A 26,678-nucleotide genomic window follows, 5' to 3' on the forward strand; every position below is an offset into this window, starting at 1 on the left:
GGGAGAGGTGTAAATGTTCTGGAATATGGGGATGTAAGAGTTCTGGGGGGGATGTATTTTCCTTTTGTAAATATAGGTAGAGAGCACATTAGGCTAGCCAGACAGTATTGTGTGCCATCAGTGGAGTGTATTGCCTGAATAGGATTAATTTGCATTGGAATTAGTTGTACTTGAACATTCTCTAACTATTGTTTCCATTTCAGAATGCCACCAGCAAGGAGAGCAAATGCTGAAATTCTGCTACCAACTAGGCCCAACGTTGCAATATTACAACGTTTCCCTAAAAACTTACAAAAACATTATTTTTTTATTAATCCTTCATTATCTGCATCAGAAGACACTTACAACATCATCTGACTTTTAAAAAAAAAGTTTTAGATATTATTTCTATGCTTGGGTCTTACAGGGTTAATCTCATTTGTTTAAAGAGGGAATTATTAGCAAAAGCCCCTATTTACAGGGATGCTATCCTCACCAAGGTCATATATCCTAAACACAACTTCACTGTCTACTGCTCTAACCTCAACCAGAGTATTTTCATCTGTACTATGGGATGTACTGTTGTATTTAAACCGGATTTGGTTACTTTTTGTATTTAAGAGCCCATACAGGCAGTGCATTAAGTGAGCCTCAGACAGGTGGATCAACTGTTAACATTAACCATAACACTAGTCAGGTACAACACACACACACACAACAATCACCTCTCACCCTATATGCAGCGACCGACGGACCAGGACGCAGCGGGGGGCAGGGGGGAGGGACTGGATATCCCCTAGACCGGAATGAACATTGAGGCCCTCAGGGCGGAGCGTGGTCGATGGACCGTACACCGGGGGCTCTGTTGCTCTTTAGCGGCAGAGTCTCCAAAACCTTTCTCTTCCCTAACCCTAACCTTATATGTATATATATGTATATGTATATATATATATGTGTATATATATATACACATATATGTGTATATATTAGGGCTGTCAGCATTAACGCGTTAATCTATGCGATTAATTTGGCCGCGTTAACGCACTAAAATATTTTAACGCAATTAACGCAACTTTGTTGACTTCCGGTGTTGTTGAAGTTGTTTCACTCCTGTGAGTGTCAAGCCGCGGCAGTCCGCCTCCTTCCTCCGGTCTGCTCCTCGATATTCACAGAGAAGCAGAGGGCGACGTGTCGGTGACGCGGGGCGGAAGGTGCAGGGGACTTTTTTTTTTCTTCTCCGCCCCGATGCGCGCGCAGACACGCCGGCATGGAGCTCTGCGGCGCGCGAGACGGAGAGAGAAGAGTGACCGACACGTGGAGACAGAATGACATGCTGCTGTAGAGACGACCAACAACAGACGTTTAGTTTAATAAAAGAACAAAGACGTCTTTAAGGAAATAACCTTACATTACTTCTGCTGTAATCTGGCGCTATAGAGAACATGACAGGGGGGCGGGGCCTCACCCTGATAGAATGGTGGGGGAAACACTGGGATGTGTCACATGCAAAAGCCTTTAAAAGGTGAATTTACATGTTTTTGTAAAATCGAGAAAATGAGCCCAGACTCCAGAGGGTTAACATTACATATTTGTCAGTTTACCAAGGCCACTGGTTCTGCTGCTGTTCAGTGTTAAAGATGACAGGACCAATCTCTAATACACCTTTTCTTACTAATCTGAATGTTTCACAGAAGAAACAATTTATCATCCACAATATTAAATACCTCACTGAAACTTTATAGGTAGGAGCCTCTTTGAAAACACAGCTCTGTGTGAAGTTTTGTCTTTAAAAAAGAATACAATTAAACAAGTGTCTAAAATACACGCTGTCTGAAGGGATTACTCGTTCATTTAGAAGATTTAGTCTTTCGAAGAAAAAAACCCTTTTAATCGCAATTTCAAAATGTGCGATTAATTAGTTAATTTTTTTAATCGATTGACAGCCCTAGTATATATACAGGACTGTCTCAGAAAATTAGAATATTATGATAAAGTTCTTTATTTTCTGTAATGCAATTAAAAAAACAAAAATGTCATGCATTCTGGATTCATTACAAATCAACTGAAATATTGCAAGCCTTTTATTCTTTTAATATTGCTGATTATGGCTTACAGCTTAAGAAAACTCTAAAATCCTATCTCATAAAATTTTTATATTTCCTCAGACCAAGTAAAAAAAAAGATTTATAACAGCTGAGTGTTTGTCAAGGCTCAGGAAACCCTTGCAGGTGTTTCGAGTTAATTAGACAATTCAAGTGATTTGTTTAATACCCTACTAGTATACTTTTTCATGATATTCTAATATTTAGAGATAGGATATTTGAGTTTTCGTAAGCTGTAAACCATAATCAGCAATAAATCAGAATAAAAGGCTTGCAATATTTCAGTTGATTTGTAATGAATCCAGAATGCATGACATTTTTGTTTTTTTAATTGCATTACAGAAAATAAAGAACTTCATCACAATATTCTAATTTTCTGAGACAGTCCTGTATATATGTATTGTGGCAGACCAGGGGAAAAGCAGAGCAGACAAGGCCCAGGAGGCGGATCCCAAAGCTCAGGTTGTGGGAAGTGATCCACGGGGCGTACTTCCCAGTGCAGGTGCTACAGCCAATTGGCACATGGGAGTGGTCACACCTGCAGCCCATCAGCTGATGAGAGACACAGACTATATCTACCCTCCACTGGAAGGCATCAGGGGAGAGCTGCCTGAACAGGAGAGAAGAAGGAACGTTGGAACCTCAGGAGAGGAGCCGCAACAGACCGGAGGTAACTGGACCCTCTCACCTCTGCTCTGCCCATACAGGAGATCAGAACGTCGCACACCAGGTGTGAGACCAAAGACCAAAGACCCCGACCGGGAAGAATCCTTTGTTGCCGTTAGATGCCCATTCCCCCCTTCTCTTATACGTTTTATTAAAAGACACTTTATTTTGCGCTACGTCTCTGAGTCTCCTGATTTTATACCGAATCTCACCTCCAAGTCCCCCGGGTTGCCACAGTATATGTATGTATATATGTATATGGATGAAATGTATGTTCACAGTGATTATTTCCAGAAGCTTCATCCCTTGGTGACAATAGAACAATAGAAGCGAGCCCTTCTGAAGTCATGTGTGTTTTTATTTATTTGTATTCATACACAAAAACTAAATGAAAGCAAGGAGATGAATCATGATTATTGATCCACAGAACGCTCTGATCTGTTCATCTGGTTCCAACCAGTTCAATGTCTTGAAGATATATGTTGATATATTGTGGGCAATATTCTAATGTGGCAACACGTCCGGCCTGTCGAAGTGGAATAGATGAGGATGAATAAATACACTCTCAGCCAATCACATGCTCTCGTAGCTCTGACAACAGCTTCCGATTGGCCGTGTGTCCCGATGCCTTCAGGTGCCGTCAGGGATCTGAACCTCAGCCACTCAGATTGCTTCATAGATGAATGCAGACAGATTTCATTTTGACTTTGAATTTAAAATGTGAACTTTGCTGATGAAACTCTCTTAAAGGCAAACAGGAAGTCAGGAAACTACAAACGGGTCGTTGTGCTGCCCAGGAAGTAGAACCCGAACCTCTCGGTTCCTCCGGTGAGCCGGTTCCTCCAGGAGAACGTCTCTGCAACATGGCCTCGGAGTCGTGAGCCGGAGGACCTCCCCGCCTCGGTCGTTGTCCTGGTAACCGCGCTGTGCGGTTGGTCTGCGTCGCCGTGGCTACAGTGTGATGCTGTTAACGTCCTCCCTCATGCTCTCCCTGCTGCTGCTCGACGTGTGGGCGGGGTTTCCGTTGTGATTGGACAGCGCAGTCGAGCTGTCGCTCAGGGACGGCACAACGCTATTGGGCAAGGAGATGCTCTGTGGGAGGGGCCTGCCGCCGGGCGAGTCTCTGTTGAGGTTGTTGCTGTTTGTAACCAGGTGGGAGGTGTAGGGCGCCAGGCAGTCGCTCTCAAGGATGAGGTCGCCGTCGTCGTCTTCGTCATCATCATCACTGTCGCCCTCGGCAATGCTGTTGCTGTGGTTACAATGACAGACAATAACGATTAGAGAACAGTTTACTATAAAAACCTAAGGACTATAAATCAATATTCTCTCTTTTAGCTGCGTCTTTGGTCCCGCCCCCTCCTCTAGCTGCTCACTGCTCCAATAGGCTGACCTCTAGCAGCGAGAGAGTGTGTGTGTGTTCTATTTCACCAGAGGCGGCTACTGTGTTAGCATCAGGCTAACTACGATGTAAGCACCAGGCTAACTACAATGTAAACATCAGGCTAACTACTATGTTAGCACCAGGCTAACTACTATGTAAGCATCAGGCTAACTACTATGTTAGCATCAGGCTAACTACTATGTTAGCACCAGGCTAACTACTATGTAAGCATCAGGCTAACTACTATGTTAGCACCAGGCTAACTACTATGTAAGCATCAGGCTAACTACTATGTTAGCACCAGGTAACTACTATGTAAGCATCAGGCTAACTACTATGTTAGCATCAGGCTAACTGCAATGTAAGCATCAGGCTAACTACTATGTAAGCATCAGGCTAACTAATATGTTAGCACCAGGCTAACTACAATGTAAACATCAGGCTAACTACTATGTTAGCACCAGGCTAACTACTATGTAAGCATCAGGCTAACTACTATGTAAGCATCAGGCTAACTACTATGTTAGCATCAGGCTAACTACTATGTTAGCACCAGGCTAACTACTATGTAAGCATCAGGCTAACTACTATGTTAGCATCAGGCTAACTATTATGTTAGCACCAGGCTAACTTCTATGCTAGCATCAGCTAAAGCTGAACCTATCCAGAGGGATAACTCTGGAGCTCGTGTAGCCTCGTGACCTCTGACCTCCAGAGGCTGAACAGGATGTCCCTCTGAGGACACCGAGCTGACCGAGGACACCTGTCTCCGGTCCTCACCAGGTCAGCCTCCTCTCTAGTCTCTCTCGTCTCCCTAGTGTCCCCCTTGTCTCCCTAGTCTCCCCCTTGTCTCCCTAGTGTCCCTAGTGTCCCCCTTGTCTCCCTAGTCTCCCTAGTGTCCCCCTTGTCTCCCTAGTCTCCCTAGTCTACCTAGTGTCCCCCTTGTCTCCCTAGTGTCCTTAGTGTCCCTAGTCTCCCTAGTGTCCATAGTCTCCCTAGTGTCCCTAGTCTCCCTAGTGTCCATAGTCTCCCTTGTGTCCCTAGTCTCCCTAGTGTCCCCCTTGTCTCCCTAGTGTCCCTAGTCTCCCTAGTGTCTCCCTAGTCTCCCTTGTGTCCCTAGTCTCCCTAGTGTCCCCCTTGTCTCCCTAGTGTCCCTAGTCTCCCCCTTGTCTCCCTAGTCTCCCTAGTGTCCCTTGTCTCCCTAGTCTCCCTAGTGTCCCTAGTCTCCCCCTTGTCTCCCTAGTCTCCCTTGTGTCCCTAGTCTCCCTAGTGTCCCCCTTGTCTCCCTAGTGTCCCTAGTCTCCCTAGTGTCCCCCTTGTCTCCCTAGTGTCCCCCTTGTCTCCCTAGTCTCCCTAGTGTCCCCCTTGTCTCCCTAGTCTCCCTAGTGTCCCCCTAGTCTCCCTAGTGTCCCTAGTGTCCCCCTTGTCTCCCTAGTCTCCCTAGTGTTCCCATTGTCTCCCTAGTCTCCCCAGTGTCCCCCTTGTCTCTCTAGTCTCCCTAGTGTCCCCCTAGTCTCCCTAGTGTCCATAGTCTCCCTAGTGTCCCTAGTCTACCTAGTGTCCATAATCTCCCTAGTGTCCCTAGTCTCCCTAGTGTCCATAGTCTCCCTAGTGTCCCTAGTGTCCCCCTAGTCTCCCTAGTGTCCATAGTCTCCCTAGTGTCCCTAGTCTACCTAGTGTCCATAAAGTCCCTAGTGTCCCTAGTCTCCCTAGTGTCCATAGTCTCCCTAGTGTCCCTACTCTCCCTAGTGTCCATAGTCTCCCTAGTGTCCCTATTCTACCTAGTGTCCATCGTCTCCCTAGTGTCCATAATCTCCCTAGTGTACCTAGTCTCCCTAGTGTCCATAATCTCCCTAGTGTCCCTAGTCTCCTTTGTCTCCCTAGTGTCCCTAGTCTCCCTAGTGTCCATAATCTCCCTAGTGTTCCTCGTCTACCTAGTGTCCATAGTCTCCCTAGTGTCCATAATCTCCCTAGTATTCCTAGTCTACCTAGTGTCCATAGTCTCCCTAGTGTCCATAATCTCCCTAGTGTCCATAGTCTCCCTAGTGTCCCAAGTCTCCCTAGTGACCATAATCTCCCTTGTCTCCCTTGTCTCCCTAGTGTCCCTAATCTACCTAGTGTCCATAGTCTCCCTAGTATCCATAGTCTACCTAGTGTCCATAGTCTCCCTAGTGTCCATAATCTCCCTAGTGTCCCTAGTCTACCTAGTGTCCCTAGTCTCCCTAGTGTCCATAATATCCCTAGTGTCCCTAGTCTCCCTAGTGACCATACTCTCCCTAGTGTCCCTAGTCTCCCTAGTGTCCCCCTTTTCTCCCTAGTCTCCCTAGTCTCCCTAGTGCCCATAATCTCCCTAGTCTCCTTTGTCTCCCTAGTGTCCCTAGTCTACCTAGTGTCCCTAGTCTACCTAGTGTCCATAGTCTCCCTAGTCTCCCTAGTGTCCATAATCTCCCTAGTGTCCATAGTCTCCCTAGTGTCCCTAGTCTCCCTAGTGACCATAATCTCCCTTGTAGCCCTTGTCTCCCTAGTGTCCCATCTCCCGAGTGCCCATAATCTCCCTAGTGTCCCTAGTCTCCTTTGTCTCCCTAGTGTCCCTAGTCTACCTAGTGTCCATAGTCTCCCTAGTGTCCCTAGTGTCCATAATCTCCCTAGTGTTCCTAGTCTACCTAGTGTCCATAATCTCCCTAGTGTTCCTAGTCTACCTAGTGTCCATAGTCTCCCTAGTGTTCCTAGTCTACCTAGTGTCCATAGTCTCCCTAGTGTCCCGAGTCTCCCTAGTGACCATAATCTCCCTTGTCTCCCTAGTGTCCCTAGTCTACCTAGTGTCCATAGTCTACCTAGTGTCCATAGTCTCCCTAGTGTCCCGAGTCTCCCTAGTGACCATAATCTCCCTTGTCTCCCTAGTGTCCCTAGTCTACCTAGTGTCCATAGTCTACCTAGTGTCCATAGTCTCCCTAGTGTCCATAATCTCCCTAGTGTCCCTAGTCTACCTAGTGTCCCTAGTCTCCCTAGTGTCCATAATCTCCCTAGTGTCCCTAGTCTACCTAGTGTCCATAGTCTACCTAGTGTCCATAGTCTCCCTAGTGTCCATAATCTCCCTAGTGTCCCTAGTCTACCTAGTGTCCCTAGTCTCCCTAGTGTCCATAATCTCCCTAGTGTCCCTAGTCTCCCTAGTGACCATACTCTCCCTTGTCTCCCTAGTGTCCATAGTCTCCCTAGTGTCCCTAGTCTACCTAGTGTCCATAGTCTCCCTAGTATCCATAGTCTACCTAGTGTCCATAGTCTTCCTAGTGTCCCTAGTCTCCCTAGTGACCATAATCTCCCTTGTCTCCCTAGTGTCCCTAGTTTCCCTAGTGTCCATAGTCTCCCTAGTTTCCCTAGTGTCTCTAGTCTCCCTAGTGTCCATAGTCTCCCTAGTGTCCCTACTTTCCCTAGTGTCCATAGTCTCCCTAGTGTCCCTAGTCTACCTAGTGTCCATAATCTCCCTAGTGTCCCGTTTCCCTAGTGTCCCTAGTCTCCCTAGTGTCCATAGTCTCCCTAGTGTCCCTATTCTCCCTAGTGGCCATAGTCTCCCTAGTGTCCCTAGTCTACCTAGTCTCCATAATCTCCCTAGTGTCCATAATCTCCCTAGTGTCCCTAGTGTATCTAGTCTCCCTAGTGTCCATAATCTCCCTAGTGTCTCTAGTCTCCCTAGTGTCCATAATCTCCCTAGTGTCCCTAGTCTCCTTTGTCTCCGTAGTGTCCCTAGTCTACCTAGTGTCCATAGTCTCCCTAGAGTCCCTAGTCTCCCTAGTGTCCATAATCTACCTAGTGTCCATAGTCTCCCTAGTGTCCATAATCTCCCTAGTGTCCATAATCTCCCTAGTGTTCCTAGTCTACCTAGTGTCCCTAGTCTACCTAGTGTCCATAATCTACCTAGTGTCCATAGTCTCCCTAGTGTCCATAATCTCCCTAGTGTTCCTAGTCTACCTAGTGTCCATAGTCTCCCTAGTGTCCATAATCTCCCTAGTGTCCATAATCTCCCTAGTGTCCATAGTCTCCCTAGTCTCCCTAGTGACCATAATCTCCCTTGTCTCCCTTGTCTCCCTAGTGTCCCTAGTCTACCTAGTGTCCATAGTCTCCCTAGTATCCATAGTCTATCTAGTGTCCATAGTCCACCTAGTGTCCATATTCTCCCTAGTATCCATAGTCTACCTAGTGTCCATAGTCTCCCTAGTGTCCATAATCTCCCTAGTGTCCCTAGTCTCCCTAGTGTCCATAATATCCTTAGTGTCCCTAGTCTCCCTAGTGACCATACTCTCCCTTGTGTCCCTAGTGTCCCCCTTGTCTCCCTAGTCTCCCTAGTGTCCCTAGTGTCCCCCTTGTCTCCTTAGTCTCCCTAGTGTCCCCCTTTTCTCCCTAGTCTCGCTAGTGTCCCTAGTGTCCTGTCTCCCTAGTGCCCATAATCTCCCTAGTGTCCCTAGTGTCCTTTGTCTCCCTAGTGTCCCTAGTCTACCTAGTGTCCATAGTCTCCCTAGTGTCCCTAGTCTCCCTAGTGTCCATAATCTCCCTAGTGTCCATAGTCTCTCTAGTGTCCCTAGTCTCCCTAGTGACCATAATCTCCCTTGTAGCTCTTGTCTCCCTAGTGTCCCGTCTCCCGAGTGCCCATAATCTCCCTAGTGTCCCTAGTCTCCTTTGTCTCCTAGTGTCCCTAGTCTACCTAGTGTCCATAGTCTCCCTAGTGTCCCTAGTGTCCATAATCTCCCTAGTGTTCCTAGTCTACCTAGTGTCCATAATCTCCCTAGTATCCATAATCTCCCTAGTGTTCCTAGTCTACCTAGTGTCCATAGTCTCCCTAGTGTCCATAATCTCCCTAGTGTCCATAGTCTCCCTAGTGTCCAGAGTCTCCCTAGTGACCATAATCTCCCTTGTCTCCCTAGTATCCCTAGTCTACCTAGTGTACATAGTCTACCTAGTGTCCATAGTCTCCCTAGTGTCCATAATCTCCCTAGTGTCCCTAGTCTACCTAGTGTCCCTAGTCTCCCTAGTGACCATACTCTCCCTTGTCTCCCTTGTCTCCCTAGTGTCCCTAGTCTCCGTAGTGTCCCTAGTCTACCTAGTGTCCATAGTCTCCCTAGTATCCATAGTCTACCTAGTGTCCATAGTCTCCCTAGTGTCCCTAGTCTCCCTAGTGACCATAATCTCCATTGTCTCCCTAGTGTCCCTAGTCTCCCTAGTGACCATAATCTCCCTTGTAGCTCTTGTCTCCCTAGTGTCCCGTCTCCCGAGTGCCCATAATCTCCCTAGTGTCCCTAGTCTCCTTTGTCTCCCTAGTGTCCCTAGTCTACCTAGTGTCCATAGTCTCCCTAGTGTCCCTAGTCTACCTAGTGTCCATAGTCTCTCTAGTGTCCCTAGTCTCCCTAGTGACCATAATCTCCCTTATAGCTCTTGTCTCCCTAGTGTCCCGTCTCCCGAGTGCCCATAATCTCCCTAGTGTCCCTAGTCTCCTTTGTCTCCCTAGTGTCCCTAGTCTACCTAGTGTCCATAGTCTCCCTAGTGTCCCTAGTGTCCATAATCTCCCTAGTGTTCCTAGTCTACCTAGTGTCCATAGTCTCCCTAATGTCCAAAATCTCCCGAGTATCCATAATCTCCCTAGTGTTCCTAGTCTACCTAGTGTCCATAGTCTCCCTAGTGTCCATAATCTCCCTAGTGTCCATAGTCTCCCTAGTGTCCAGAGTCTCCCTAGTGACCATAATCTCCCTTGTCTCCCTAGTGTCCCTAGTCTACCTAGTGTACATAGTCTACCTAGTGTCCATAGTCTCCCTAGTGTCCATAATCTCCCTAGTGTCCCTAGTCTACCTAGTGTCCCTAGTCTCCCTAGTGACCATACTCTCCCTTGTCTCCCTAGTGTCCCTAGTCTCCGTAGTGTCCCTAGTCTACCTAGTGTCCATAGTCTCCCTAGTATCCATAGTCTACCTAGTGTCCATAGTCTCCCTAGTGTCCCTAGTCTCCCTAGTGACCATAATCTCCCTTGTCTCCCTAGTGTCCCTATTCTCCCTAGTGTCCATAGTCTCCCTAGTTTCCCTAGTGTCCATAGTCTCCCTAGTGTCCCTACTCTCCCTAGTGTCCATAGTCTCCCTAGTCTCCCTAGTCACCATAATCTCCCTTGTCTCCCTAGTGTCCCTAGTTTCCCTAGTGTCCATAGTCTCCCTAGTTTCTCTAGTGTCCCTAGTCTCCCTAGCAGGCACGTGCACAGATAGAGCCCTAGTGGTGCTCAAGCACCAGCCCCTTTGCCCTGGATGAGAAAAGTGCCCTTTTTGCTGGAGACAAATGTTTTTATTCATCCGTATTTAAGAATAAACGTTACTCTTTCTGTCATCAAGTCCCCCCCAAATGTGTTTTAATATCCGACGGGGCATTTATTTGAGTTCTTGTGAGAATTTCGCCCGACCTGCTCCGCGGCGCTCACGAGCCCCCCCCCCCCCTCCTATCCCTCCCCCAGCCGCGCTCCTCCCTCCTCCACTTCCTCCTCGCGCCACCAAACGGGTGCACCTCCTTCTCCTCTGACCCGCAGCACCAGACAAACAGATCATGATGGTGTTTGTCCCCTGACGTTGTTTTGTGATAAATCAACCACAACATTACGCTGCTGAAAACATGACGTCACTGGTCCGACGGTTCCTAAACAAATAAATTAACAAAAACTCACGAAATCCGTGATTTCAAAGCCTCGTCCAGCTGTTTACTGACGTTAGTTATGTTTAGAGAATAGAGAGAGAAGAGAGAGAGAAAAGAGAGAGAGGGAGAGAGAGAAGAGAGAGAGAGGTGAGAGAGAGGTGAGAGAGGGAGAGAGAAGAGAGAGAGAGAGAATTCTTATTCCGTTCTATTTAACGGGCTAGTCTAGGATTTGAGTGGCCAGACTGAAAACAAATCATAAGGCCTCTCTTGTCCAGAGGGCCGGGCTAAATGTGGAGGCGGCCGTATCTGGCCCGCGGGCCTTAGTTTGAGGACCACTGCTCTTGGCTGTTGATGTCTATCAATATCGCTCATTTTGAAAATGACGTAAGAGGGCAATACGGATCCGTATCAGACCAGCGAGGAGGGCAATACGTGGCTGGCATGACGACCATTAGCCAATCAGAACGCTTGTACTGTTGTTGCTATATAATAATTCATCTTTATTCATAAAGAAAATGTAAGCTAGCTGTCTGATGCTGCCAGAGGAAATGCAGGTCGAGGACAGCTATCAGTTTATTGCTGCTAATGCTTCAACTCTGTCAGAATTTTTTTTGGCATTGGGTGCCCTTTTTTTTTGGTTTGAGCACCTGCCCCTCAAAATGTCTGTGCACGTGCCTGCTCCCTAGTGTCCATAGTCTCCCTAGTGTCCCTACTTTCCCTAGTGTCCATAGTCTCCCTAGTGTCCCTAGTCTACCTAGTGTCCATAGTCTCCCTAGTGTCCATAATCTCCCTAGTATCCCTAGTGTATCTAGTCTCCATAGTGTCCATAATCTCCCTAGTGTCTCTAGTCTCCCTAGTGTCCATAATCTCCCTGGTGTCCCTAGTCTCATTTGTCTCCCTAGTGTCCCTAGTCTACCTAGTGTCCATAGTCTCCCTAGTCTCCCTAGTGTCCATAATCTAGCTAGTGTCCATAGTCTCCCTAGTGTCCATAATCTCCCTAGTGTTCATAATCTACCTAGTGTTCCTAGTCTACCTAGTGTCCATAGTCTCCCTAGTGTCCATAATCTCCCTAGTGTCCCTAGTCTACCTAGTGTCCCTAGTCTCCCTAGTGACCATACTCTCCCTTGTCTCCCTAGTGTCCATAGTCTCCCTAGTGTCCAGAGTCTCCCTAGTGACCATAATCTCCCTTGTCTCCCTAGTGTCCCTAGTCTACCTAGTGTCCATAGTCTACCTAGTGTCCATAGTCTCACTAGTGTCCAGAGTCTCCCTAGTGACCATAATCTCCCTTGTCTCCCTAGTGTCCCTAGTCTACCTAGTGTCAATAGTCTACCTAGTGTCCATAGTCTCCCTAGTGTCCATAGTCTACCTAGTGTCCCTAGTCTCCCTAGTGACCATACTCTCCCTTGTCTCCCTAGTGTCCCTAGTCTCCGTAGTGTCCCTAGTCTACCTAGTGTCCATAGTCTCCCTAGTGTCCATAGTCTACCTAGTGTCCATAGTCTCCCTAGTGTCCCTAGTCTCCCTAGTGACCATAATCTCCCTTGTCTCCCTAGTGTCCCTAGTGTCCATAGTCTCCCTAGTCTCCCTAGTGTCCCTAGTCTCCCTAGTGTCCATAGTCTCCCTAGTGTCCCTACTTTCCCTAGTGTCCATAGTCTCCCTAGTGTCCCTAGTCTACCTAGTGTCCATAATCTCCCTAGTGTCCCGTTTCCCTAGTGTCCCTAGTCTACCTAGTGTCCATAGTCTCCCTAGTGTCCATAATCTCCCTAGTATCCCTAGTGTATCTATTCTCCATAGTGTCCATAATCTCCCTAGTGTCTCTAGTCTCCCTAGTGTCCATAATCTCCCTAGTGTCCCTAGTCTCCTTTGTCTCCCTAGTGTCCCTAGTCTACCTAGTGTCCATAGTCTCCCTAGTGTCCCTAGTCTCCATAGTGTCCATAATCTACCTAGTGTCCATAGTCTCCCTTGTGTCCATAATCTCCCTAGTGTCCATAATCTCCCTAGTGTTCCTAGTCTACCTAGTTTCCATAGTCTCCCTAGTGTCCATAATCTCCCTAGTGTCCATAGTCTCCCTAGTGTCCCTAGTCTCCCTAGTTACCATAATCTCCCTTGTCTCCCTTGTCTCCCTAGTGTCCCTAGTCTACCTAGTGTCCATAGTCTACCTAGTGTCCATAGTCTCCCCAGTGTCCATAATCTCCCTAGTGTCCCCAGTCTACCTAGTGTCCATAGTCTCCATATTGTCCTTTGTCTCCCTAGTCTCCCTAGTGTCCATAGTCTCCCTAGTGTCCCTACTCTCCCTAGTGTCCATAGTCTCCCTAGTGTCCCTAGTCTATCTAGTGTCCATAGTCTCCCTAGTGTCCATAATCTCCCTAGTGTCCCTAGTGTACCTAGTCTCCCTAGTGTCCATAATCTCCCTAGTGTCTCTAGTCTCCCTAGTGTCCATAATCTCCCTAGTGTCCCCCTTGTCTCCCTAGTGTCCTTTGTCTCCCTAGTGTCCCTAGTTTCCCTAGTGTCCCTCTACCCTGAGGGTGTATGTAGCTGCTGCCTCATGGCAGCATGTTAGGATCAACGAAGACGCGTTCCAGCCACAGGCTGGTGTCCATCTTCTCAAGGGGAGCGACTGGGTCCCTTAGCCCCCTGAGGCTTCTCCAGGTGAGAGGGGTGACTCTGAGAGGACCCTGAGAGGTGTGACCCTGAGAGGGGTGACCCTGAGAGAACCCTGAGAGGTGTGACCCTGAGAGGGGTGACCCTGAGAGAACCCTGAGAGGTGTGACCCTGAGAGGGGTGACCCTGAGAGAACCCTGAGAGGTGTGACCCTGAGAGGTGTGACCCTGAGAGGGGTGACCCTGAGAGGTGTGACCCTGAGAGGGGTGACCCTGAGAGGGGCGACCCTGAGAGGTGTGACCCTGAGAGGGGCGACCCTGAGAGCTGTGACCCTGAGAGGGGCGACCCTGAGAGGGGTGACCCTGAGATGTGTGACCCTGAGAGCTGTGACCCTGAGAGCTAGGACCCTGAGAGGGGTGACCCTGAGAGGTGTGACCCTGAGAGGGGTGACCCTGAGAGCTGTGACCCTGAGAGGGGCGACCCTGAGAGGGGTGACCTTCCTCTGCTTGAGTCATACGAGGTCGGTTCCTTGGGATTCCTCGTGACTGTTGGTACAAGTCGTCCAGTGATAAGCTCCGCCTCCATACGTAACTTTAGTGTGTGTACAGTGTGTGTGTGTGTGTGTGTGTAGCAGCTGCCTAACCAGAACAATAGGCTGAACGTTTTATTTCAATCCTTTCATCCCAAGAATGTTCCAAAGAGTGAACGATGTGTGAAGAGGTTGTTTTGCACATGTCAACAGGAAGTGTGGCTCAGATAACCAGTAGGTCCTCTAGTCCTTTGGTCCTCTGGTCCTCTAGTCCTTTGGTCCTCTAGTCCTCTGGTCCTCTGGTCCTCTAGTCCTCTGGTCCTCTAGTCCTCTGGTCCTCTGGTCCTCTGGTCCTCTGGTCCTCTGGTCCTCTGGTCCTCTGGTCCTCTGGTCCTCTAGTCCTCTGGTCCTCTAGTCCTCTGGTCCTCTAGTCCTCTGGTCCTCTGGTCCTCTGGTCCTCTGGTCCTCTGGTCCTCTAGTCCTCTAGTCCTCTGGTCCTCTGGTCCTCTAGTCCTCTGGTCCTCTGGTCCTCTGGTCCTCTGGTCCTCTAGTCCTCTAGTCCTCTAGTCCTCTAGTCCTCTGGTCCTCTGGTCCTCTGGTCCTCTAGTCCTCTGGTCCTCTAGTCCTCTGGTCCTCTGGTCCTCTAGTCCTCTGGTCCTCTAGTCCTCGGAAGGCTGTGGAACATTTAGGAGGTCTACGCTCATCCTGAACCGGAGAGATCTGACCCTCCGTCAGGACCCGGCTCACCTCGCGGTGATGGGGTTGCTCTGGGAGGCGGGGCTTGGCGAGTCATGTGACAGGGCGGAGTTGTTGGATCCGGCCGAGCCCACAGAACCAGAGTTCCCCATCGAGGTCCTGCTGCCGCGGTGGACCACGTTGTTCCTCTGGTTGGCCGGCTTCACCGTCACGATGAGGTTGTGACTGTTGGCCACCATCATGTCCGTCACCTGGAGGACAGAGAGGGGTTAGGACCGGGTCTTGGAGGACTGGATCATAGAGGACCGGGTCATAGTGGACCGGATCATAAAGGACCGGGTCATAGAGGACTGGGTTATAGTGGATCATAGAGGACTGGTTTATAGTGGATCATAGAGGACTGGATCATAGAGGGCCGGATCATAGTGGACTGGGTCATAAAGGACCGGGTCTTAGAGGACCGGGTCATAGTGGACTGGGTCATAGAGGACCGGGTCATAGTGGACTGGCTCATAGATGACCGGGTATTAGAGGACTGGATCATAGAGGACCGGGTCATAGTGGACTGGGTCTTAGAGGACCGGGTCATAGAGGACTGGATCATAGAGGACTGGGTCATAGAGGACTGGGTCTTAGAGGACCGGGTCATAGAGGACTGGATCATAGAGGACTGGGTTATAGTGGATCATAGAGGACTGGGTCATAGAGGACTGGGTCTTAGAGGACCGGGTCATAGAGGACTGGCTCATAGAGGACTGGGTCATAGTGGACTGGGTCTTAGAGGACCGGGTCATAGAGGATTGGATCATAGAGGACTGGGTCATAGTGGACTGGGTCTTAGAGGACCGGGTCATAGAGGACTGGATCATAGAGGACTGGGTTATAGAGGACTGGGTCTTAGAGGACCGGGTCATAAAGGACCGGGTCTTAGAGGACCGGGTCATAGTGGACTGGCTCATAGAGGGCCGGATCATAGTGAACTGGGTCATAAAGGACCGGGTCTTAGAGGACCGGGTCATAGTGGACTGGGTCATAGAGGACCGGGTCATAGTGGACTGGTTCATAGATGACCGGGTCTTAGAGGACTGGATCATAGAGGACTGGGTCATAGTGGACTGGGTCTTAGAGGACCGGGTCATAGAGGACTGGATCATAGAGGACTGGGTCATAGTGGACTGGGTCTTAGAGGACTGGGTCATAGAGGACTGGATCATAGAGGACTGGGTTATAGTGGATCATAGAGGACTGGGTCATAGAGGACCGGGTCATAGTGGACTGGGTCATAGTGGACTGGGTCTTAGAGGACCGGGTTATAGTGGATCATAGAGGACCGGGTCATAGAGGACTGACCCGCTTAAAGGACTCTACCTGATCCACAAAGACCCTCTTCAAGGACTCTACCTGATCCACAGAGACCCTCTTCAAGGACTCTACCTGATCCACAGAGACCCTCTTAAAGGACTCTACCTGATCCACAGAGACCCTCTTAAAGGACTCTACCTGATCCACAAAGACCCTCTTAAAGGACTCTACCTGATCCACAGAGACCCTCTTAAAGGACTGTACCTGATCCACAAAGACCCTCTTAAAGGACTCTACCTGATCCACAAAGACCCTCTTAAAGGACTCTACCTGATCCACAAATACCCTCTTAAAGGACTCTACCTGATCCACAGAGACCCTCTTAAAGGACTCTAGCTGATCCACAAAGACCCTCTTAAAGGACTCTACCTGATCCAGTGATTTTCCTGCCACGTCGATGCCGTTGACCTCCAGGATCTCGTCGTTGACCCCCAGCAGCCCGGTGGTCTCTGCCAGGCCGCCGCGTACCAGACGGGAGATGAAGACCCCGGGGACCTGCAGGGGAGGAGGACCGTTAGACCAGGTCTACACGCAGACCACACATACACATACACATATATACATGTGTATATATATACATCTGTATATATATATACATATGTATGTGTATGTGTATGTGTATGCCTGTGTGTGTATGTGTATGTGTGTGTATGTGTGTGTATGTGTATGTGTGTGTGTGTATGTGTATGTGTGTGTGTATGTGTATGTGTGTGTGTGTGTATGTGTGTGTATGTATGTGTGTGTGTATATGTATGTGTGTGTATATATGTGTGTGTGTGTGTATATGTGTGCATGTATGTGTGTGTATATGTATATGTGTATATGTATGTGTGTGTGTATATGTATGTGTGTATGTGTATGTGTATATGTGTATGTGTATATGTATATGTATGTGTATATGTGTATGTGTGTGTATATATGTATGTATGTGTGTGTATGTGTGTGTGTATAGGTGTGTGTGTGTATGTGTATGTGTGTGTATGTGTGTGTGTGTATGTGTGTGTGTTTATGTGTATGTGCATGTGTATGTGTATGTGTGTGTTTGTGTATGTCGTGTGTGTGTGGAGCGCTGACCTTCTCCACGCCCTGAGAGGTCACGCGTACGCTGACCCCGTCCCGGATGTAGAAGCCCAGCGGCCGGTGGCTGCCGTGCTTGTGCAGCCGGACGCGGCGGTGCGTCTCCGGCAGGATGTCCACGTCGATGATGGAGGAGATCTGACGGAAGTTCTGCGGCGTGCCGATCATGAGGCCCGGCCGGCCGCGGGAGTGGGAGGAGCCTGTGACCGTGGAGCGCAGCCCGGTTAGGCCCAGCCCCTTTTTACGCCTCTGGAGGGAGTTGGTGGCAAAGACCACGGGCTCGCCCTCTGGAGGCAGACACACAGGTAGAGGAGAGTATTATGGGATGGAGCTACAGTCGCCCTCTGGAGGTAGACACACAGGTAGAGGAGAGTATTATGGGATGGAGCTACAGTCGCCCTCTGGAGGCAGACACACAGGTAGAGGAGAGTATTATGGGATGGAGCTACAGTCGCCCTCTGGAGGCAGACACACAGGTAGAGGAGAGTATTATGGGATGGAGCTACAGTCGCCCTCTGGAGGTAGACACACAGGTAGAGGAGAGTATTATGGGATGGAGCTACAGTCGCCCTCTATGAATAATCTCCATTGCCATCCCATTTAGCTGATGAGGGTCAGAGTCAGACCGGTTCAGAGGCTGGTCGTCTGGGTCTCAGGCTACAGCACGTCTTGTCCACCTCCTCATATCTTTGTGTTCATCCTCCATCTGAGAGAGTGTTCTCCATGGCTGGAGACACAAGAAGTCCTGAGAGATCGCGGATCCTCCCGGAGAAAGCAGACATGCTTATTTTTCTGCACAAGAATTGTTGATGTTCCATACAACTGATGGTTGCACACTTGGTATTTGCCACTGCTAGTTTCATTTTTGGCAGCTCAGTTCATATACCATTTACAAAAAGGAAGGAGCACTGTAATTTCTAGGAACATGTTTAAATTAAACAGAATACATTTGATTTAAGTTATGTAAGTTTTATTTTAAATTCAAGAGGAATATGTATAAATGTTTTTGGTTATTTAAAAAAATGTAAATGTGTATGTATACATACTGTATATGGTGTGTGCAGCATTATAGAAAATTATATCAAAGAAAATGAATGTAAATAAACCTGTTTGTGCTCTTTTTTTCACCCCTTGCCCAATAAGAATCGAGAAGAGAATCGATAAGGAATCGAATCGATAAGCAGGAATCGATAAGGCATCGGAATCGTTAAGATCTTATCAATTCTCATCCCTACCTATCACCACCACTCCATCACCTGCATCAGCTGTTGCTCATGGGCACATTCTGTTATGTTTTTGTGTATATTAATCGAACATTAAACGTAGTTTCTGATAAATATTACTCCTTCAATCTGTGCGTGGAGTTTACATATATATATGTCAATACATCTGTCGCCATTGTTTTCTGGTGTGTGAGTCCAACCGCCAATCCAGCCTCACTCTCAGGTAGAGGGGCGTGGCCTAAGCAGAGGTTTTGTTGTGAAGTAGGTGACAGCTACAGAAGTAATGGTGGGACAACGAAGGGCTGAGGAATAGTTACACCTGTATAATAATAATAATCATTTATTTTATATAGCGCTTCTCTAGACACTCAGTCGCTTTACAGTTCAGAGTCCAGTAGTCATACACACACACAGTCATCCCGGTGGTGGTAAGCCACATCAGTAACCACAGCTGCCCTGGGGCAGACTGACGGAAGCGTGGCAGCCATTCAGCGCCTACGGCCCCTCCGACCACCACCAACATTCATTCACATCCATACGAACCGGGGTGAGGCTGCGGTGAATGTCTTTATGATGATCTCCACCAGGTAGGATCAGTGTTTGATGTGTGACACAGTGGCTACATGTTACCGTAGCATGTCGCCTCATATGTATGATCTACTCCAGGACATCCGGACGAGACACATCAGGGGCTCCTGTGGTTCAGGAGACGCTGATGAAGCGGCTTACTGAGGCTGCCCGTTCCGATTCATTATTTTTTTCACCCGCTGCCGTTGAGGCTGCAGTGAGACGCGGAGAAAATGTGGAGTGGTGCTCTTCGCAATAAAACATCTTTGATGGGACGTGTCGCGTCTTGGCCAATCAGCGTTCAGGAAGTTAGGTTAGCTTGAATGTTAGTCCGCTACATCTGCTGCTGTCACGCTGCACGGTGTATCGATGCTAACGAAGTAGCCGTACGTTAAACACAATGTGATTTAGCATATTTTTAGAATCGATACTTCATTAAAAGAGCGATCAGTGCGCACGCGCTGCTCCGCTCCGTTAAATGCTGTCTGCACGCGCAGCGCTCACAGCGAGTGGCATCAACCCCCCCCCCCCCTCCAGCAGACACAGAAAACGTTATGTGGCCGTCTCAGGAAAAAGTTTGGGGACCCCTGCATATGTATATATATATATACAGTATATATATACATATATATATAAGTATATATATATGTATATAACTATATATATATATACCTATATATGTATATATATATACACATATATATATGCATATATGTATATAATTATATATATACCTATATATATGTATATATATAACTATATATATATATTAGGGCTGGGCAACAATTACAATTTTTAATCGTGATTTTTGGTCTCATGATGGCGCGGCTGTGTCCAGACGCCGTCGAGGTAGCTCCGCGGAGATTGTGCGCTCTTTTAGTTTTTGTGTTTATTTTTAATATTTTCTTTGCCACAAACACATCGGCAATAACAGCATACGACCGCAGCACACTTTTGGACATAAACTTTTGCGCAAAACAAGGGTTTTTGTCCACTTTGTCCATCGATCCAGCGTGGCCGGCAGAGATCGTCGGCGAACCACAAAAACCACAGTGGAGCCGATACTACGGGGCACGAAAACATCGAGGGAAGCGGGCGGGATTCGGAACAGACTGAGAGTTCAAGCCCACCGTCCACCTTTGCCCAGCATCCTTCTTGCTAACGTCCAGTCTCTGGAAAATAAGATGGATGATGTTAGGGCAAGGATCAGATTCCAACGGGACATGAGGACTGTAACATCTTTGTCTGGCGGAAACATGGCTGAGCCCGCTGGTGCCGGATCGAGTCATATGCCCAACCGAGACCTTCTCTGTTTTCCGTGCAGACAGAACGGAAGAGTCTGGTAAATCTAAGGGTGGAGGGTTTGCTTCATGACTAACAACAAGTGGTGCGACCCCAAGGACATTAAGACTCTTTCTCGTTCCTGCTCGCGAACCTGGAACATCTGGACGATCTCATGCCGTCCATTCTACCTTCCCGGAGTTCAGCTCGGTCATCACCACAGCCGTCTACATTCCACCACAAGCGGACACCGGCGTAGCACTATCGGACCTACATGATGTGTTATGTCGGCATCAGAACAAGTATCCCGACGCGGCTGTGGTGGTGGCTGGGGACTTTAATAGGGCAAACCTAAAAAGTCATGCGAACTTTCACCAGCACATTACGTGTGCTACCAGAGGAAAGAACGTTGGACCACTGCTATACGCCATTCAAGAGAGGCTACAAGGCTGTCTCTCTCCCTCCGTTGCAATCGGACCATGCCGCCATTTTCTTGCTTCCGAGTACCGGCAAAAGATCGCGGGAAGCGGTAGTGACGAGGGACGTAAGCGGTGGTCTGACCAATCAGAGGCTGAGCTACAGGGCGCTCTGCGTGTCGTCGACTGGGACATGATCCAATCCAGTTCCAGTGACGTCAGCGAGTTTTGAGTAGCAATGAGCCTCATAGCAACGCTAGCGGACACCATCGTCCCCACGGTAAAAGTTAGGGTCTTTCCTAACCAAAAGCCGTGGGTTGATAGATCCATCCGTGAAGCTGTGAGCGCCTGCACTGCTGCCTATAACTCGGTCTTGTATCCGGCAACATGGGCGAGTACAAGGCAGCGGTCTATGGACTGAGGAGGCGGTGAAGAAGGCCAAGAGGAGGTACCGAGACAGAGTGGAATCACAGATGGAGCAGCGCGACACCAGGCGCCTATGGCAGGGGCTACGGACTATCACAGACTACCAAAGCAGACCCGCGCAATGGTGAGTGCCGGCGCATCCCTAGCGGACGACCTGAACTCATTTTATGCGGTTTGAGGCTAGCAACAACAGCGCTAGCTCGCGCTAACAACAACACCGTTAGCGTAGCCGAGGTGAGTTCTACCGCTGGGGATGAACACACACTCTCTGTGACCGAGCACAGTGTGAGGAGGGCTCTGTTGAGGGTGAACACCAGGAAAGCTGCAGGTCCAGATGGCATATCTGGGCGAGTACTGAAGACCTGTGCTAACCAGCTAGCTCCAGTGTTCACCACAATATTCAACCTCTCCTGGCTGAGTCCGTGGTCCCGCCTGCTTCAAGAGATCCACTATTGTCCCTGTGCCCAAGAATGCTTCTCCAGCATGTATGAATGACTACCGACCGGTGGCCCTCACCTCGGTGGTCATGAAATGCTTTGAGAGGCTGATAAAGGACTACATCTGCGCCTTCCTCCCTTCCTCCATGGACCCGCTGCAGTTTGCTTATCGCCCAAACAGATCCACGGATGATGCTGTCTCCCAGGTACTGCACACCACACTCTCTCATCTGGACAGCCAGAGGGGGGGCTATGTGAGACTGCTGTTCATTGATTATAGTTCAGCTTTCAACACCATAGTCCCCTCCAGACTGGCCGGCAAGCTGATTGAGCTGGGACTGAACACCCCCCTGTGTGCTTGGATCCTGGACTTCCTGACCGCCAGGCCACAGGTGGTCAGGGTGGGCAGACACACCTCCAGCACCCTCACCCTGAACACAGGATCCCCCCAGGGTTGCGTCCTCAGCCCCTACTGTACTCCTGTACACACATGACTGTGTGGCCAGGTTCAGCTCCAACACCATCATCAAGTTTGCGGATGACACAGTGGTGGTGGGCCTGATCTCCGACAACGACGAGAAGGCCTACCTGGAGGAAGTTGCTGATCTGTCACTCTGGTGCCAGGACAACAGCCTCATCATGAATGTCACCAAAACTAAGGAGCTGATTGTGGACTTTAGGAGGGTACAACAGAGGACGTACTCACCACTGGGGATTAACGGGACTACTGTGGAGAGGGTGAGCGGGTATAAATACCTGGGAGTCCACATCACCGAGGATCTGACATGGTCAAAGAACACAGACACTCTGGTGAGAAAGGCAAGGCAGCGCCTCTACCACCTCAGGCAGCTGAGGAAATTTAAAGTTTCCCAGAGGATCCTTCAGTCCTTCTACTCTGGAGCTGTAGAGAGCGTCCTGACAGGAAGCATCACAGCCTGGTTTGGCAACTGCTCCGCTCAGGACAGGAAGGCTCTGCAGAGAGTAGTGCGTTGGCTGAACGCACTATTGGAACTACACTCCCACCCTGCAGGACTTGTACACCAGGAGGTGCAGAACCAGAGCCGGCAGGATCATGAAGGATCCTCACCACCCCAACAACAGACTGTTTCAGCTGCTGCGGTCAGGCAGGCGCCTCCGTAGTCACGCTGCAAGAACAGAGAGACTGAGACGGAGTTTCTTTCCTCAGGCCATCAGGACTGTGAACTCCGACCTCACCAGGACCCCCACATAGACCCACACAACTGCCCCTCTTAGGCACACACACACACACACACACACACACATGCGACCGCCTCTCTTCGGAGGCGGTCGCATTTTCTCTCCCTCTCCTCCCCATGACCTTCCCTTCCCCGCTTGGCTTCTCTCGTCATGTTTTGTCTTGTTTTATACTTGAGAGACTCTCTCCTCATCGCTCTTCGAACTAAAAACCATGGACCGATCAACTGATCATCTGATCAACTGGTCTCTCAACTCAATTGACACCGTCTTCTCGACGAGAAGCTTGGGTTCGGGAACCTGCCCGTCCTGCCGGGCGTTGCAGCTGGTTACACGATGGACGTGTCGCGTGCCTAGCAGCCCTTTCCGTGGAGGGCGTAGATGTCATCTACCTATTCGGAACTATGTTTACAGGATTTCTGCTGTTTGGATTTGGCGTTGCCCTGGTTTATCGGAAAATTAAGGAAAGCGGGACAGCCGTTAAAAGCCCCTAAGGCTGCCCGATGAAATTGGATCGATTTGAAAAATGGGAGGAAAGTGGTGGAATAGTAGGTGCGCAAATTGGATGTAGCTGCTGGCAGACCAAACAATCCCAATCTTATCTGCTTTCGGCTCCCTCAACCAGAACGGTGCCTTGGCCAAGGCCGTTACTGGAACAACAACTCCCTGAAGATCGCTGAAGTGAGAACCTCTCATTCCTTCCCCCTATCCACAGACACCTGTGGTTGTTTTCTCCCAGGACCTTTCAAGGCTATCTCCATGGCAACGACCATCTTGCGGACTGAGAACTCTGTCTGTTGTGGCCTGGGGGAGGACGACATACCAGAACACGCACACACGAACTTTCAATAATACTGATTGCATTCACTACCCCCCCCCCCCCCACGCCTTCGTCTGCTTTTTAACCCCAGTGTGACCGGACCGGGGCTGTGCGGGCGCTGCTGAGTTGGCGCCGGACCGGCTGGCTGCTTGTCGGTGCTGGTTACCTTCTGCCCCCAATGGATGGGCTTAGATCACCCAGTTGTTGGATTACCTCCCCTCCCCCCTTCCTACTCGTTGCAAGTTATGTCTAAATGTATGTGCTTATGTGCTAAGGTGTTTTTTTCCTGCTCCCACACTGTACCCCTCTCTCGGGGCATAGTCGGGGGGTTGGTGTTTTTTCTCGCCTTCTTCTTCCCTCATGTTATGCTGTAATCTTTCATCCACCCTTTCTTGTAATTTCGATGCTTTTGTACCTGTACTCTGGCAAACGACAAATAAATATATCAATCAATCAATCAATCAATCATCAACACACACTTACTGTAAATATTGTGTTGTTTTTTATTGTAAATAGTGTGTACTTGTTGCCCTTGCACATTCCTGCTGAGCATTGCCACTTTCATTTCACTGCACACCCTGTGTGTGTATGTGACAAATAAAACATCTTGAATCTTGAATCTTGAATCTTGATTAATCGCATGATTTCCCTGATTAATCACGATTAATCGCATTTGTATACGCAAAATCCAATAATTAATTCAAAAGTAGTGTATAGCACACTTCTATTTTAAATGTTCTGCCATATGAATTAAAGTGCCATAATATTTGTTGTCCCTGTTAGAGACACCAGAAAACACTTTCAGTGCAGTTTGTCAATTCCTAGAACTTGACACTTATTTTAAATGTACTGCCATATGAACTAAAGTGCCATAAAATCTGTCAGGACATTGTCCAACGCACTGTTATGCAGAGACACTGTGACAGAACGCTGGAGACCGAGCGCCAAGCAGGGGACATGATCACAAGGCAGTTGTTGGGGGGGGGGGGGGGGCTGAGATTAAACATCTCTCTTGTTCTGCCTGTTTTGTGATATACATGCCTAAAAGGTGCCTAATATTTCTAGACTGAAATAATATCGGCATTATAATTATTAGAACTGAGGATTTTTTAGTTGCCTATTCTGTGGAGCCCCCTCAGGACGTGGTGCCCTCCGCACAGCACGTAGTGCGCTATGGGAGCGGCGGCGCTGGTCGTAGTTTATAGCATGCTGCACAAACAACAATGAACTAGTGGAGGCGGCAAGGTGCTCCGTGTTGCCAGATTGGAGATGGTGAAGTATCGTACCAAAGGCTCAACATGGTTGTATTTGGAGGATAATTATCGTGTATCTGGCAACCCTGAGATCGGTCGACTAATGGCTGCTCTCTATTCTGTCAGCTCACGCAAGAAGGTGGAATGTAAGGGAGATTCCATTTCCAAAACTTGTAAGGGGTAAATACTAGTTCATGAAAACCCAGAGAAACACAAATATCCGACGAAGCAAAATCCCGACGTTTTTGGAATCCCTGCCGGACGCATTTTTTAGGTCTCAAAAGCAGGACATGTCCGGGGAAAGAGGACGTCTGGTCACCCTAACTAACCGGCCTGCAGTAGCTCTCCACGTCGCTGTGGCGTTGGTTCGCTTCTCTTGGTTTATCTCCTCCCTGCAGCGTCGTCTGCCGAAGCCTCGCTCCACTGTGTGTTTGTTGTATGATTTGCTGGCATCAACGGTGTGTTTAGCATTTAAATGATATTTAAGACTGGAAGTACTCCGGTGATAAGACAATTCATCTTCGCAGTGTTACACCTGACTTTGTTTCTGTCGACTCCGCCGTCTTTAAGAACTTTAAATTGAAAATGGCCATTTAAAATCTCTGTACTCTTCTCCATGTTTGTTAAACCGCGAATGACTTTCTTTTCCGGTTCCGCAGCAATCAGTAGCAGACTTTTACAAAATAAAAGCCTGTGAGCAACACACTTTTAAAATAATAAAATAAAAAATAAAACCTGCATTAACGCGCGATAAAATAATTGTCGGCGTTAATTAATTGATGCGTTAACGCAAGATTAACGCGTTAACGTGCCCACCCCTAATATATATACATATATAGGTATATAACTATATATATACCTATATATGTATATATATATAGTTATATACATATATATATGCATATATATGAGTATATATATATATGTATATAACTATATAAATATACATATATAAGTATATATATATATATATGTATATAACTATATATATGTATATACCTATATATATACATATAGATATCATGTACTCCTCCACCTCTCCACTAGTTTGTCGTTATGAGCTTTGAGTTATGAGTTCTGAGTTATGAGGTATGCGCAGTGGTTAGCACTGTCGCCTCACAGCAAGAAGGTCCTGGGTTCGAATCCCGTTCCAGGTCCTTTCTGTGTGGAGTTTGCATGTTCTCCTCGTGTCTGCGTGGGTTTCCTCCGGGTACTCCGGTTTCCCCCACCATCATAAAGACATGCACCGCAGCCTCACCCCGGTTCGTATGGATGTGAATGAGTGTTGGTGGTGGTCGGAGGGGCCGTAGGCGCTGATTGGCTGCCACGCTTCCGTCAGTCTGCCCCAGGGCAGCTGTGGCTACTGATGTAGCTTACCACCACCGGGATGACTGTGTGTGTGACTACTGGACTCTGTAAAGCGACTTCGGGATGTCGGCATGCCTTGAGAAGCGCTATATAAAATAAATGATTATTATTATTATTATTATAGTTATGAGTTATGAGTTATGAGCTATGAGGTATGAGCTATGAGGTATGAGTTATGAGCTATGAGTTATGAGCAATGAGTTATGAGGTATGAGCTATGAGTTATGAGCTATGAGGTATGAGCTATGAGGTATGAGGTATGAGTTATGAGCTATGAGCTATGAGGTATGAGGTATGAGTTATGAGCTATGAGCAATGAGTTATGAGGTATGAGCTATGAGTTATGAGCTATGAGCTATAAGTTATGAGGTATGAGCTATGAGTTATGAGGTATGAGCTATGAGATATGAGTTATGAGCAATGAGCTATGAGTTATGAGGTATGAGTTATGAGCTATGAGCTATGAGTTATGAGCAGGGTACTGGAAAGGAGGCTCCGACCGCTGATCGAACCTAGGATTCAAGACCAGCAGTGCGGATTACGTCCCGGTCGTGGAACTGTGGACCAGCTCTTCACCCTCGCAAGGGTCCTCGAGGGGTCCTGGGAGTTTGCCCAACCAGTCTTCATG

At 48.4% G+C, this 26,678-nt stretch overlaps 1 protein-coding gene across 1 annotated transcript in view; it reads right to left on the bottom strand.

Annotated features, from left to right (window-relative positions):
* Positions 1–1,305: 1,305 nt before the first annotated feature.
* pard6a (par-6 family cell polarity regulator alpha) overlaps positions 1,306–26,678 on the bottom strand; it is a 51,596-nt gene continuing 26,223 nt past the window's right edge. Inside the window, exons 4-7 of the mRNA XM_056417354.1 lie at positions 17,042–17,331; positions 16,337–16,462; positions 14,657–14,856; positions 1,306–3,996 (exon numbers count right to left, since the gene is read on the bottom strand). Of these exons, the coding sequence (XP_056273329.1) occupies positions 3,699–3,996; positions 14,657–14,856; positions 16,337–16,462; positions 17,042–17,331 (914 nt within the window). The 3' untranslated portion in view covers positions 1,306–3,698. The remainder of the gene's footprint in view (positions 3,997–14,656; positions 14,857–16,336; positions 16,463–17,041; positions 17,332–26,678) is intronic.

Source organism: Pseudoliparis swirei, chromosome 6, assembly GCF_029220125.1.
Source record: "Pseudoliparis swirei isolate HS2019 ecotype Mariana Trench chromosome 6, NWPU_hadal_v1, whole genome shotgun sequence".
NCBI classification, from domain to species: domain Eukaryota; kingdom Metazoa; phylum Chordata; class Actinopteri; order Perciformes; family Liparidae; genus Pseudoliparis; species Pseudoliparis swirei.